Below are 13,292 nucleotides of genomic sequence, written 5' to 3' on the forward strand. Positions count from 1 at the left end.
ACTTATTAGCTAAGTACATCAGAACATTTTCTGCATGAGTTTTTACCCCGAGCAGGTGGAGAACTTACTATTTAGTCCTTAGAGCAGGGAGAATTTAAAAGAAGGAGACTTGGGGTGCGGTGGGGGGGGATGCAAGCTGTCTCATGGACCATTTTTAGACACTTGATCTGCTCAGTTAGGAGGAGGGCTTAGAGGTATATGGTGGGAGTCTTGGAATTTTGCATTTTTCTTTTCACCAAATAGCCTTATTTATATCACAAGAACACTCATTCTGCTCATATAAGCATTTCCAAAAACCATTTTCTCAAGAAAGTGTGCTCATAATGCACCATCTACACTGAACGGCCACCCACTTCCTCAAATGCAAGGAAGCAGACAGTTAAAAAAAAAAAAAAAAGCCGAGAGGCAGCAGTTGTTTACCACTACTTCGCCTCAGTGAGGCCTGAGATTCTTTTGAACAGGAGCTCTGCTTCCCATGAGGCAGAGTGAAGTATCAGCTGGGATATTTCTGGTAAAGCTGAAAGCAGAAAAAGCCAAGTGCACACTTCAGGAAGTACCAGCCCCTGTGGGACTATTGGGGCCTTGGGGAGCCTTGGGGGGATTTGGGGGCCCTTCCCAAGTGACAGATGGATGGACCTTTCCTCTGAAAGAAAGGAGGACACACGTTGGCAAATCAACTTCAAACCCAAGCTTGCTTGTGAAGACATCATAACGGGGAACACGCCCACAAAAGCTAGAAGGAAAGATCGAAAAGGCAAGAAGGGCGGGAATCGACACAGACTTGTCCCTTCAAGCAGCTACTCACCAGAACCGGGCACAAAATGTCCCTGAAGTTGCCAAGAAACTGGGATTTCAACCTGAAAGTGGAGGCCGGGAAAATAGGTATGGTCACTATCTTTTTGTTGCCCTTGTGGTTCTTATATGTGAGCACTCGCCATTTGCATGTTGGTGGGCAGGGAGCTTAATCTACTTAGAAATGGATCTCTCAGCAAATCTGAGTTTGGGGAAAATTTGCATTCAAACGGATGTGTTGGCTCAAAGTTCCCAAGCACCAGGAGGGGGTTCTTTTCTGTTAGGAGGTGGTGTTGGAATGGAGCCCCCCGAGGGCTGAGGCTACAGATGGTGTACTTGAGATGGGCTAAGGCTACAGATCACACATAAAACTTCACTGCTTGAGCTGTGAACAAACTCAGGGTGTTCTGCTTTGTGAGGCAAAATGAGCAAAAAGCAAACAGTGGAGACCGGGCTGGAACACAGAGACATCCGAAGGTGGAATAAAGACACTTTTGGTTAAAGGGACAGAATGGAACAGAATTCTGAGTGAAGTTGAGAAAAAAGAGAGATGTATTGTAGATTAATTATCTTAAGGGATGCTGGCATGTTTTCTGAGATATTCTGGCCTTTAATCTATACGTCTTCTTATTAATGATGAGAGTGACACATTGATTTTACACTGCTATATAATTGTCATCATGAGTTTCTTTATATGGGTTTCTTTTATTATTAATTATTCTTAATCGATCACAGTAATTTAGGGCAGAGCAGTGGGCTGAAAGTGATTTCCCTGTCTTTCATACTACACCTGCACAGTGAGCTAACTTCCTTGACATTAAATATGTGGGGAGGTGTTTCTTGTGGGTTGGAAAAGTTTTGCTTGGAGCAAGGTTTAGATTTGGTCTTCTAGTGGTGGTTGATATGTTACTAAAATAAGCGGTCCAACGCAAAGTTACATAATGAAGGGTTAAAGATATAGGTCTGAGAAAAGATTTGAAAGAAAATTGAGGGTAATCAGAGAAGCCATTAATATTGGTGTCTAGGAAGGAATTAGTGGTCCCTAATGAAGCCAGGAACTATTGCATGCTGAGGTTGATTCTGAGAATACATAAATAAGCAAGAAATTTTTATCCTAATTACAGTTGATAACTGTGGGCAAATGTTCATGTTATCGTATGGCATAAAAATTAGTTTTTAGAAGTAAAACTTCTATGATTTTGTTCCCTTGTAAGTGTCCTGCTTCTATTAACAAGGGGTCATTCTACCATCTCACCTTCTGTATTTGAACAGGTCTTATTCTCCCTCTGTTTAAAAGTAGGAAAGATGAGATTAGTTAATAGCTAAATGACTAATTGATTAAATGGTCAAAGAATTTTTTCTTCAGGGACATAGGAAATTACCACATTAGAGTATACATCTGCATATTCTCAGACGTGGGATTAGATTGGGTAGATTTCATGGTTTCTACCTGTGTTTATTCAATCACGGTCACCTCAAGTGCTTGCTAAAAATGCAGGGTCCTGGGCATTATCCTAACTTGTGAAATCAGAATATCTGGAGGGAGGCTCATACACTTGCAATTTAACAAGAACCCACCACTCCATCACACCCGATGAAGAAGTCCTGCTCCAGGGGCTGTGGTCTAAGTTAGTAGACTGGAAGAGCTACAATTCATCCAACATAGAGCACAGTGTCTGGTCCTAGTGGGCACACAAGAAGCACTTGTTGACTGAGTGAATGACTGACTGTAAGCAGATGATATTATTTAGTGTTATTTAATGAAAAAATAATAATTATTTAATGAAAAAAAATAATCACATAATTACATAAATATTAAGAAGCCCTTCTCATTATCCATGCCATTTACAAGTTTGTCACCCTAAGAGATTGGACCGCAGTGAGAATATCTTTCATGAGTGTCACATTGATAAGGATTCAGATCATAAGCTGAGTTCTCCCAGGAGAGAGAGTCACTGACTCAGCCACAGGACCACTGGTCCCCTCACCAGCATCCTGTGTCCAGGAGAATTAGCTTAACAGTATATCAAAGAATCCCATAGCTATTAAGAAGACGTGTGGAACATGCAGCAGTGTCAGTGAAGTCAGTGACCAATCTGGGTAGTGAGGAGTAGATCAGGGTTTCTCAACTTGGATAAGATTGATATTTTGGACTGGATCATTCTTACTGATGGGGGCTCTCCTGTGCATTGTAGGATGTTAGCCAGCAGCCTGGGCCTCTACCCATTAGAAGATGGCAGTATTCTTCTACTACCACCAGTTATGACAACCAAAAATGTCCCCAGACATTGCCAGATGTCTGGGGAGAGACATCTGCCCTAGTTGAGAACCACTGGAGTGGATGATCATCAAAGGGTGGAACCCAAGTATTACCTCATGATTCACTGCCTAGGTCAATTTTAAAGAGAATTTTCCTAAGATATAACTTCAGGGGGATAAGCATTAGCATAAGGAGGATATGAGGACCAGCACTTGCTTAGGGAAAAAGCAAGGCTCTGACACATGAATGTGGCCCAGGAGGGGGTCCCAGCTATTTCTTTTTGGCCAGCTGTGTTTCCAGTTTCCTCTAATTCTTGTGAGTGCTGAGCCAGGGCCAGAGTGAAAGTGAAAGTCTCTGAGAGTGGGGGAGGGGCTCTCCACTTCATTTTCAACTCAGAGAGCTGAGGTGGAGAGGGGCACTGGCTGGCAGAGCTGGTCCAAGGATCACCACCAGGGGCCTGACAGGGCTGGGAGAATGTGACCCAGGCCAAGCTGCATCTCACCTGGTGATCTTGGTGGACCACCCCTGGAGGAAAGGGGAATGAAAAGCAAACATATTTGACTTGAGGTGGAGCCCAGAGCATACATTTCTTTGATCCTTTATCATCTTCCATTTAGTTCAACAATGAAACCCATGAGAACCTTCCACTGCATTCATGCACTGTTACTCAAATATTCTACTTTCCACATATTTGTCTTTCTCATTGAATCGTAAGCTTCAGAGGGTAGGTTGCAGGGCTTAGCATCCTCTCTCGCACACTGTCTGAGGGTCTGGCACATCCAGCGTGCCCAGCATGTAAAAGGGTATTGACCATCCAGGGAAAGCCTCCTTCTGCCCTGTGGGTTGGGAGCGTTTCGTTGGAAGATCACCTGTGAATTTCAGGACAGCCCATATTGCATCTGGCTCAGATACATCTTATCTTGTTTTCAGGTCCTCCAAGTCCAAACAGGAAACAGAACCTAGAGAGCTTTTGGAGCTGAGACACATAATGACAGGAATTGTGGACTGGCGGTTGTTTTAACGTTTTTCTCCCCCTGAATTTAATGTTGGAAAAAAAACTATTCAGAAACAAAATATAATTATTCTAGTCTCCCAAGTAGTAAAATGAGTAATGACAATAGTGGGGTTCCTTTTCCCCACTTGATTTTTTTTTCTATTTGGTAAATCATTATTTGTCTGATATGGTTTGTCTCGTTTGGCCCTTTAGAAAATCAGAGTAAAGGGAATGAAAACATTTAGTCCTTAAGACCTCCATAAGTGGAGGTGCCTGGGTGGCTCAGTTGGTTAAGCCTCCGGCTTTGGCTCAGGTTATGATCTCATGGTTTATGAGTTCGGATTCTGTGGTGACAGCTCAGAGCCTGGAGTCTGCTTCAGATTCTGTGTCTCTTTCTCTTTCTGCCCCTCCCACACTTGTGCTTTGTCTCCCCAAAATAAATAAGTGTAAAAAAAAAAGACCTCTGTAACTAGACCAATTCATAAGACCTAAGGCTTTATGCAGTGGAGGTTATTTTTCTTGTTAAAAGAAGTCAGAGTTGAAAGTATAGTTTTAGATAGAGACATTGATACAGCCACAGATACACAGAGATAGAATTAATATATGAAACAGTCCTATGAACTAATAAAAATTATAAAAGAAAATAAACAACAGGAATTGGAATTTTACAGAATAGGGATAATGCCACCAGTGAACATATGGAAATATGCTTAATCACAAATATCAGGAAATGTAAGTTAGAAGCTCAACAAACTAGTTCTCACCCACCACATTGGTTAAAAGGAAAGTCTGACAATATCAAGTCTTCTTGAACACAGGGAACAATAGCAACTCTCCTACACTGAAGGTACAAGCCTTTTTGAAAAACAATTCGTCGTGTCTTAGTGAAATTGATGATGTGTAAACCCTTGGAAGCAGCCATTTCACCACCACCGAGATGATCCCCTGGAAAAGCTATTGTGCATGGAAATCAGAGAAACTATTGTGCCTATAAATAAGAATAGATGTATGTACATTCCCTAGTATATTGCCTGTAATAATAGGGGACAGGAGGCAAACCGAATGCCCATCAATAATAGATGGAAAATTAAACTGTAGTATTTTTATTATATAGTTAAATGAGATTGAATAGCAAAAACTTAATATTTGGTGGAAAAGAAAAGTCACAGAAGAGCAGAATGGGAGTTATTTATATTAAGGTTAAAGAATAATATCTGTGTCTGGCAACACTGTAAGGAAAAGCGAAGGAGTTGACTAATAAAGTCAGAGTGATGGTTACTTCCAGAGGGAAAATAAGGGAAATCCATTTGGGGAGCTTCAAAGTTACCTAACAATGGTGGTAGACACATAAGAGTTAATTTTATTATTATATAGAAAATGAACAAAGAAATGAACATGTATATAAGCCCTCAAATATCCAGAAGGGTGTACACAATTTATTAGTAGTAGTTAACTATGGGTGAAGGATGTATGGGTAAGATATACTGACCACACATATATATTATTATTACTTTTTTTGTGCACTCCTTAATCCCCATCACCTCTTTCACCCATACCCCCCACCCCTGTCTCCTATGGTAACCATCAGTTTGTTCTTTATAGTTAAAAGTCTGTTTCTTAATTTGTATCTCTCTGTCTTATTTTTTCCCGTTGCTTGTTTGTTTGGTTTCTTACATTCCACATATGAGTGAAATCATATGGTATTTGTCTTTCTCTGACTGACTTATTTTGCTCAGCATTATACTCTCTAGCTCCATCTATCTTGTTGCAAATGGCAAGATTTCACTCTGTTTTATGGCTGAATTATATATATATATATATATATATATATATATATATATATATATATATATGCATGCCACTTCTTTTCTTCTTTATCCATTCATCAATTGATGGACATTTGGGTTGCTTCCATATCTTGGCTATTGTAAATAATGCTGCTATAAACATCGGAGTGCATGTATCCCCGTGAATTAGTGTTCTTGTATTCTTTGGGTAAATACTCAGTAGTGCAATTGCTGGATCATAAGGGAGTTCTATTTTTAACTTTTTGAGGAAACTCCATACTTTCACAGTGGCTGTACCAGTTAGATTTCCACCAACAGAGAGCCAGGTTTACTTTTTCTTCACATCCTTACCAACACCTGTTGTTTCCTGTGTTACTGATTTTAGCCATTCTGACAGATGTGAGGTGATACCTCATTGTTGTTTTGATGTGTATTTCCCTGATGATGATTGATGTTGAGCATCTTTTTATGTGTTTGTTTGCCATCTGTATGTCTTTTTTGGAAAATTGTCTGTTCATGTCTTCTGCCCATTTTAAAATTGGATTATTTGTTTTTTGTGTTTTGAGTTGTATCTGTTGTTTATATATTTTGGATACTAATCCTTTATGAGATATGTCATTTGTATATATCTCCCATTTTGTAGGTTGCCTTTGGTTTTGTTGATTGTTTCCTTCACTGTGCAGATTTTTATTTTGATGTAGTCTCAATAGTTTATTTCTACTTTTGTTTCCCTTGCCTCAGGAGACATATCTAGAGAGAGGTTTCTACAGCTGATGTCAAAGAGGTTACTGCCTATGTTCTCTTCCAGAACATAGAAAACCTCTTCCAGGATTTTTATGGCTTAAGGTCTCATATTTAGGTATTTAATCCATTTTGAATTTATTTTTGTGTATGATATGAGAAAGTGGTCCAGTTGCTTTCTTTTGCATGCTGCTGTCCAGTTTTCCCAACACTATTTGTTGAGGAGTCCGTCTTTTTCCAATTGGATATTCTTTCCTGCTTTGTTGAAGATTAAATTGACCATATAATTATGGGCTTACTTTTGAGTTTTTTATTCTGTTATTCTATAATAATAATTCTATATTATTTTATTCTATAATAATTATAGAATTATAATAATATAATTCTATTATATTATTCTATAATAAGACCTATGTGTCCATTGTTGTGCCAGTATCATACTGTTTTGATCACTATAGCTTTGTAGTATAACTTGAAGTATACTTGAAGTATAACTTGTAGTATAACTTGAAGTATAACTTTGTAGTATAACTTGAAGTCTGGAATTGTGATGCCTCCAACTTTGCTTTTTTTTTTTTTTTTTTTCCAGGATTGCTTTGGCTATTCAGGGTCTTTTGTGGTTCTGAACAAATTTTGGTATTCTTTCTTCTAGGTCTGTGAAAAAATACTGTTGGTATTTTGATAGGAATTGATTTATTATCTTATAAATATTTTCCAGGCTTCCTATAATGAATAAGTATTAACTATGCTATTAAACATACTTAAAGATGAAACAAATTCCATAGTACTTGGTCAAGCATGTTGGCATAAGGTCTGACATGTGCTCTTTGGCCGTCCATAGGCTTCCTGCACTTCTAGACTCAGGATAGAGGGTTTTCCTGGAAAAGCTACATGGTCCCAAAGTGACCGGGGAAGCCCGCTTGAGCATATTTCTTGCTTTCTATGAACACATAAATGCTGGTTCCCAGGTTGGAAGCCCATGGTGAGCCTGTCTGTACTAGTTGGCATTCAGCTTTGGTGAACACTCTCTTTAAAATTCATTGCTAAACTTACCATGTCCTAATCTGTATCAGCCTGGGTTTGGGACCAAATGTAGTCTATTTTGCTGTGGCTGAAGCCTCTGTACTCCCTGGGTAGCTCCTGGTCCCTGATGGATAATGATCCTGGTCCCTGATGGAAAAAGATCCCCACATGTGCAGGCAGGGTCAAGGGGAACACCATGCTTTCATCAGACAGTGAATACTGACATAAGGTGGTGTTCTTCTCAGGCCTCATACTTCGTTTATTCTTTGTTCAAGTAAAAATATTTGTCCTATGTTGTCATCTACTTACCTTTAGGCATAAATTAAATTCTTTCTGCAAAGTGCATGCCTCCTGTTGCCCAGTGAGAGCCTCCTGGCCATTTGGGGAAGAGAGACTGATGTCATTCTAAACAGCAGCAGAGTGAGGACTGACTTGAGTGGTGACAGGAAGCCTACATCTTGTTTTCCACACACTCGTTGACAAAGTCCTCCCTGCAGATGCCAGGCAAGGTTGATTTAGATTCTGTACTTTGTTTTTGCTTGGGAACCAAAATATACTTGGTTTGGCAGGGGTGAGCTCAGTGACGTGGTACGTGTTCTTTGAAAATGGATCCAAAATGAGATACTCCATGGTGCTTGCATGGTATACACAGCCCAAAGTATCTTCCAGTCAAGGTACTACTGCTGTGTTGGGCTCACAGTTTATAAAGCATCTACACAGAGTGTCTAGTGGGGCAACCATGTGGTGACTCCTTCTGTCTCTTCAGAGCTGGAGTGTAGTCCTGTGAATAAGGAATGTGCATAATGGGGGTTTTGGAAAGATCGGAGGAATGATCAAGAAGAATAAGTTGATGGTAATGGACCCTTCACACTCAAGATCATTTGAAAGGAAAGAAGTATAATCTCTCATGAAGCAGCACCATGGTTGGCTAACTGGATGCAAGAGAAAGGAGCGTGTGAACAGCTGAAATGCAGCTCTGGCCGTGGCCACAGTGATTAAGGCCAACAGACAATGGTGAAGAAGCAGGGGCAACATCAGGGGACACCCATGGTCCTTGGAGACAATCCTGAATAGAGGGATTCCATCCAGGGGATGGTATATAAATTTTGCAGAGTTCCCAGGCAGGAACTGAGATATGGGAGTTACAAAAAGAGAAAAATAATTTACATTTCTTGTTTTATGCTTTACTTGTCACCATTTTTTCTCCTTGAACATTTTTTTCCCTTGAAAGTTTTCTAAAAAAACAAAATCACTTTACCAATATATATAATACCCATAGGTGTGGTAGCCAAATAGAAAGACAGTCCTGCTACCTGCTCCTGCATGGCTTACAGGCTAATGGGACACAGACAAGGAGACAATTACAAGACACCAAGACAAGTCCTGTGATGAGAACAGCTGAGGGGCCAGAGGAGTGTGGCTGTGAGTAGGAATTTTGGTCCAGCCACCTCTCCCCATCACTGCCATTCTTTTCTTTAAGGTACAGACCTGTGCTTTCTTCAGTGAGTCCCACACTTGCCCTCTTTTCTGGCTGGTTTTCCTATACATAGTTTCTGTTTCTTTGGAGAAGAAAAAAATCTTTGTAATTTTGTATGGGTCCTCCTGGTGAAGGAATTAAACTCAAGTTTTTTAGGATCTGGACCCGCTCACCTCCGCACTTGTCCCCGGCTATCTGTGCTTCCCCAGGCACGCTCACACTCCTACTCTAGACCTCAGCCCTGTCTTAGCTTTCTCAGTTCCCTGCTCTGTCGCATCTGCGTGAAGCCCTCTCCACTCAGGACTCCCTTTCTATCACCCAGTTCCTACCCATGCTTTGGTCACAGCATAGACATTTTGCCCTCTAGGAGTCTCTAAGTCTGCAAATCTCTGGAAGGAGAGTAAAATAATCCCTTCTCAAGCTGTTTAAACAGAGAGGCTTATAGTTTAGACACTGTGGACTTCCTTCTAGATGAGTTCAATGAATTTTCCTCAACTTGCATATATGAGTCAACTCCACCAACATATGGCTTGGTTTTTGAACAAAGAAATTTGTCCTAATCTGAAAAATGCAACACCAATGTTCTAGGCCCTCCCTGGAGAAAATAAATTTGAATTGCCTGTAAAAAGTGGCATTGACAGAAGATTGTCTAAAGGATAAATTGTTCATTGACTTTTCTCAATAGGAGTGTAGGCGGGTAGGAGGGTGTGTGGTAGAGAAAAAAATGCCTGAGGGGTGCCTGGGTGGCTCAGTCAGTTGAGTGTCTGACTGCAGCTCAGGTCATGATCTCACAGTTCGTGGGTTTGAGCCTCACATTGGGCTCTGAAGCAGGGTCCAGGATCTGAGTCTCCCTCTCTCTCTCAGCCCCTCTACTGCTGTGCGCGCGCGCGCTCTCTCTCTCTCTCTCTCAAAAACAAGTAAATAAACATTTTAAAAAAAGGTGCTTGGGCTTAAAACCCTTCTGCTAATTTGCAGTGAATCCCAGGGCAAGTAGCTTACTTATTAAATAGGATAATAATACATGTATTGAGAGGAAAGAAATATTTTGTGTACATAACATGTTAGATGTTCAGCAAACACAACTTTCCTTTCTTTATAGATAATCTCTTTCCAACTCCAGATCAAATTAAAGGCTGTCCTTGGACTACATTACCTTGGCACCTTCACAGAATGGACTCCCTGAGTTATGCTTTAATATTACACTCTCAGTTTTTATCTTTACTGCAAGGAATGATTTCATGAATTTTGTGCCTGATTGTGTTGTAAAAATGAGAACAAGGAATGGACAATGCCATTGACTCCTATATGAAACTCTGTGTGAAAAAATTCTTTGAAAATTCAGTGCTTGGTAATACTTTGTCTCCTTTGAGGGACTGGTGCGCTTTCTCCTTTCTGCACATTTGTGCAAGTTATTGTGTTTCCCTTTTTGTCTTGGCTGCCAGGAAGCTCAGAGCTAAATTGAAGCTCAATCACAACTTTTACTTATTCACTTAACACACTTATATTTTCCTTTGTCTTTGTTATAAATCTATGTGTTCATTGCAAATGAGTTTTCTACTTGAAAATGAAGAGCCAATTAAGTCTTTGAAGAAGGGTTAGTATAAGCAATATATTAGTACACAACTCCTCAGATAGCCTATGTTTCATACTTAGTAGTAGTAACTGGGCATTACAATTTTTTTTATGAAATTTATTGTCAAATTGGTTTCCATACAACACCCAGTGCTCATCCCAGAAGGTGCCCTCCTCAATACCCATCACCCACCCTCCCCTCCCTCCCACCCCCCATCAACCCTCAGTTTGTTCTCAGTTTTTAAGAGTCACTTATGCTTTGGCTCTCTCCCACTCTAACCTCTTTTTTTTTTTTTTCCTTCCCCTCCCCCATGGGTTTCTGTTAAGTTTCTCAGGATCCACATAAGAGTGAAAACATATGGTATCTGTCTTTCTCTGCATGGCTTATTCCACTTAGCATCACACTCTCCAGTTCCATCCACGTTGTTACAAAGGGCCATATTTCATTCTTTCTCATTGCCACATAGTACTCCATTGTGTATATAAACCACAATTTCTTTATCCATTCATCAGTTGATGGACATTTAGGCTCTTTCCATAATTTGGCTATTGTTGAGAGTGCTGCTATAAACATTGGGGTACATGGGCATTACAATTTTTTAAAGAATGTTCAAAGAATGGCAGTGCTGAGAATTAGTTTTTTATTCTATAAATGAACATGCAATTCTATGACCATTTATATTCTTTCCCTGGTATTGTATAAAATGATGGCATTTTCAGTGCATTGGGATCAATCATTTCTCTCATTCATTCATTTATTCATAAAACCTTTATTTGCTGACGTCTATATGATAGGTCCTTTTCAAGGGGCGTTCTGGATGCTATACTTCTCACACTGATAACATACTCTCACCCACACCTCCATCTTTCTAAAAAAAGTGTTTTCGACTTTGGTGCCACCACATTTTCTCCATAAGCTGTGAGGTGTCAGTCACCAGGACTGTGACTGACTCAGGTGACAGCTGCTTCACTTCCTTGCTTCCTCCTTATGCTACCCACTCACTCCCAAAATGTACACACACAGATCTTAGTTCCAGATGGGGCTGGTGATACTCTACTGCTCGAGCCCAGGCCTACGGCTTTCAAACCATTTGTGTGCTTCCTTGTTGGTTTGGGAATTTCAAAGTGAAAGAGGAAGTGTTACAGTATGAAGATTTTAAGTATCTGTAGAGTCATTTTCATATTTTTATTTTTTATTTTTTTTAATATGACATTTATTGTCAAATTGGTTTCCATACAACACCCAGTGCTCATCCCAAGAGGTGCCCTCCTCAATACCCCTCACCCACCCTCGCATTTTCATATTTTTAAAACAACTCTATAAAGATTATAAAAAGAATTTTCTGACAAAGTCAGAACTAGCTATAATAAAAGGAGCCAGCTGTGTGTGTGTGTGTGTGTGTGTGTGTGTGTGTGTATATATATATATATATATATATATATATATATATATATATATTACGGTAGTTAGAACTCTAGGTTTGGAGTCAGACTGCCTAAATGTGAATCCCAGCATCACTAATTGCTACCTATGTGACTTTGATCCTCAGTTTCTTCATCTGTAAAATGGGCACAATCGTAGTGCTAAACAATACGGTTATTGTGAGGATTAAAGGACATGATCTTTGTAAAATCCTTAACAGAATAGCAGACATTGGTATGTGCTTTATAAATATCAGTTGTAATCATTACCACATGGGCATTACTACAGTATAGATATGATATCAACTCCTTTTAACATGTCAGTGCTGAAAGCCACAACCAGCAGTGCTAGGGTTTTGTTTGTCTTGGTCCAGTTAAGTTCCGTATTTTCTTTAAACAAATGGTCTTTAAAACATCTGCTGATCCACTTTCCTGCCCAGTGACTGTCCCTGTCCCACAACAACTGAGCTAGGCTGTTGTTGACTAGTCATTTCTTATTTCTTACTCCTTCTCTCTCCAGCCTTTAAATGAGGAGTCCTTCCTTCATGCATACACGTTTTATAAATTATGTTTACATAGCTTCTTCTTTCCATTTTCTTTCTTCTTTCTCTTTCTTCCTCCCTCCCTTTCTTTCTTTCTCTCTCTCTCTTTCTTTTTCTTTCTTTCTTTCTTTCTTTCTTTCTTTCTTTCTTTCTTTCTTTCACCACTTCTTTCCTAAATCAGGAAAGTACCTGAGTTATAACTTCCCAGGAAGCATTAATGGGGAGTTTCTGGTAAGTTTCCTGCAGAATGCCTGCTGCAGAAATGTCACTGTCACTGCACTGTTGTGATTGGAGAAGTTCCCCAAACTTCCCTTACTTTGAGGAGGAAAAGAGTGACTCTGGGCTGTGCATTGCCTGAGAGACCCTCCCCCATCACTGAGGAACCACTTCCTCCAGAGCTGCTAACCTCTGCTGCTGTCACATGTACCTCTGGCCACTAAAGTGAGGTTGAAAGTTGTTTGTTTGGGCCTCAGTGGAGTCAGTGTTTAATGTTTGTGATCACTTACATGTGGGTTACAGCACCAGCAGGCTAGTTTTTCCGGTGTGCTATAAGAATCCTACTATTGCGGCTTACTATTCATTTTTAGATAATTATTTTTAGATATAATTTTGAGGAACCAGCAGGACCTTTGACACGAGACTCCCATCTTCCCTTAGCCTCATTTCTGTTGTTGCAATCCAA

At 40.0% G+C, this 13,292-nt stretch overlaps 1 protein-coding gene across 3 annotated transcripts in view; it reads left to right on the top strand.

The window, feature by feature from the left end:
• The first annotated feature begins 408 nt into the window (after nt 1-408).
• Nucleotides 409-13,292, top strand: part of ARHGAP25 (Rho GTPase activating protein 25) — a 90,113-nt gene continuing 77,229 nt past the window's right edge. Inside the window, exon 1 of one of the 3 annotated variants that reach the window (XM_015063979.3) lies at nt 409-882. In XM_015063979.3, the coding sequence (XP_014919465.3) occupies nt 822-882 (61 nt within the window). In that variant the 5' untranslated portion in view covers nt 409-821. The remainder of the gene's footprint in view (nt 883-13,292) is intronic. The other 2 variants (XM_015063977.3, XM_053200687.1) reach the window with 2 other exon arrangements.

This window comes from Acinonyx jubatus, chromosome A3 (genome assembly GCF_027475565.1).
Source record: "Acinonyx jubatus isolate Ajub_Pintada_27869175 chromosome A3, VMU_Ajub_asm_v1.0, whole genome shotgun sequence".
Taxonomy (NCBI): domain Eukaryota; kingdom Metazoa; phylum Chordata; class Mammalia; order Carnivora; family Felidae; genus Acinonyx; species Acinonyx jubatus.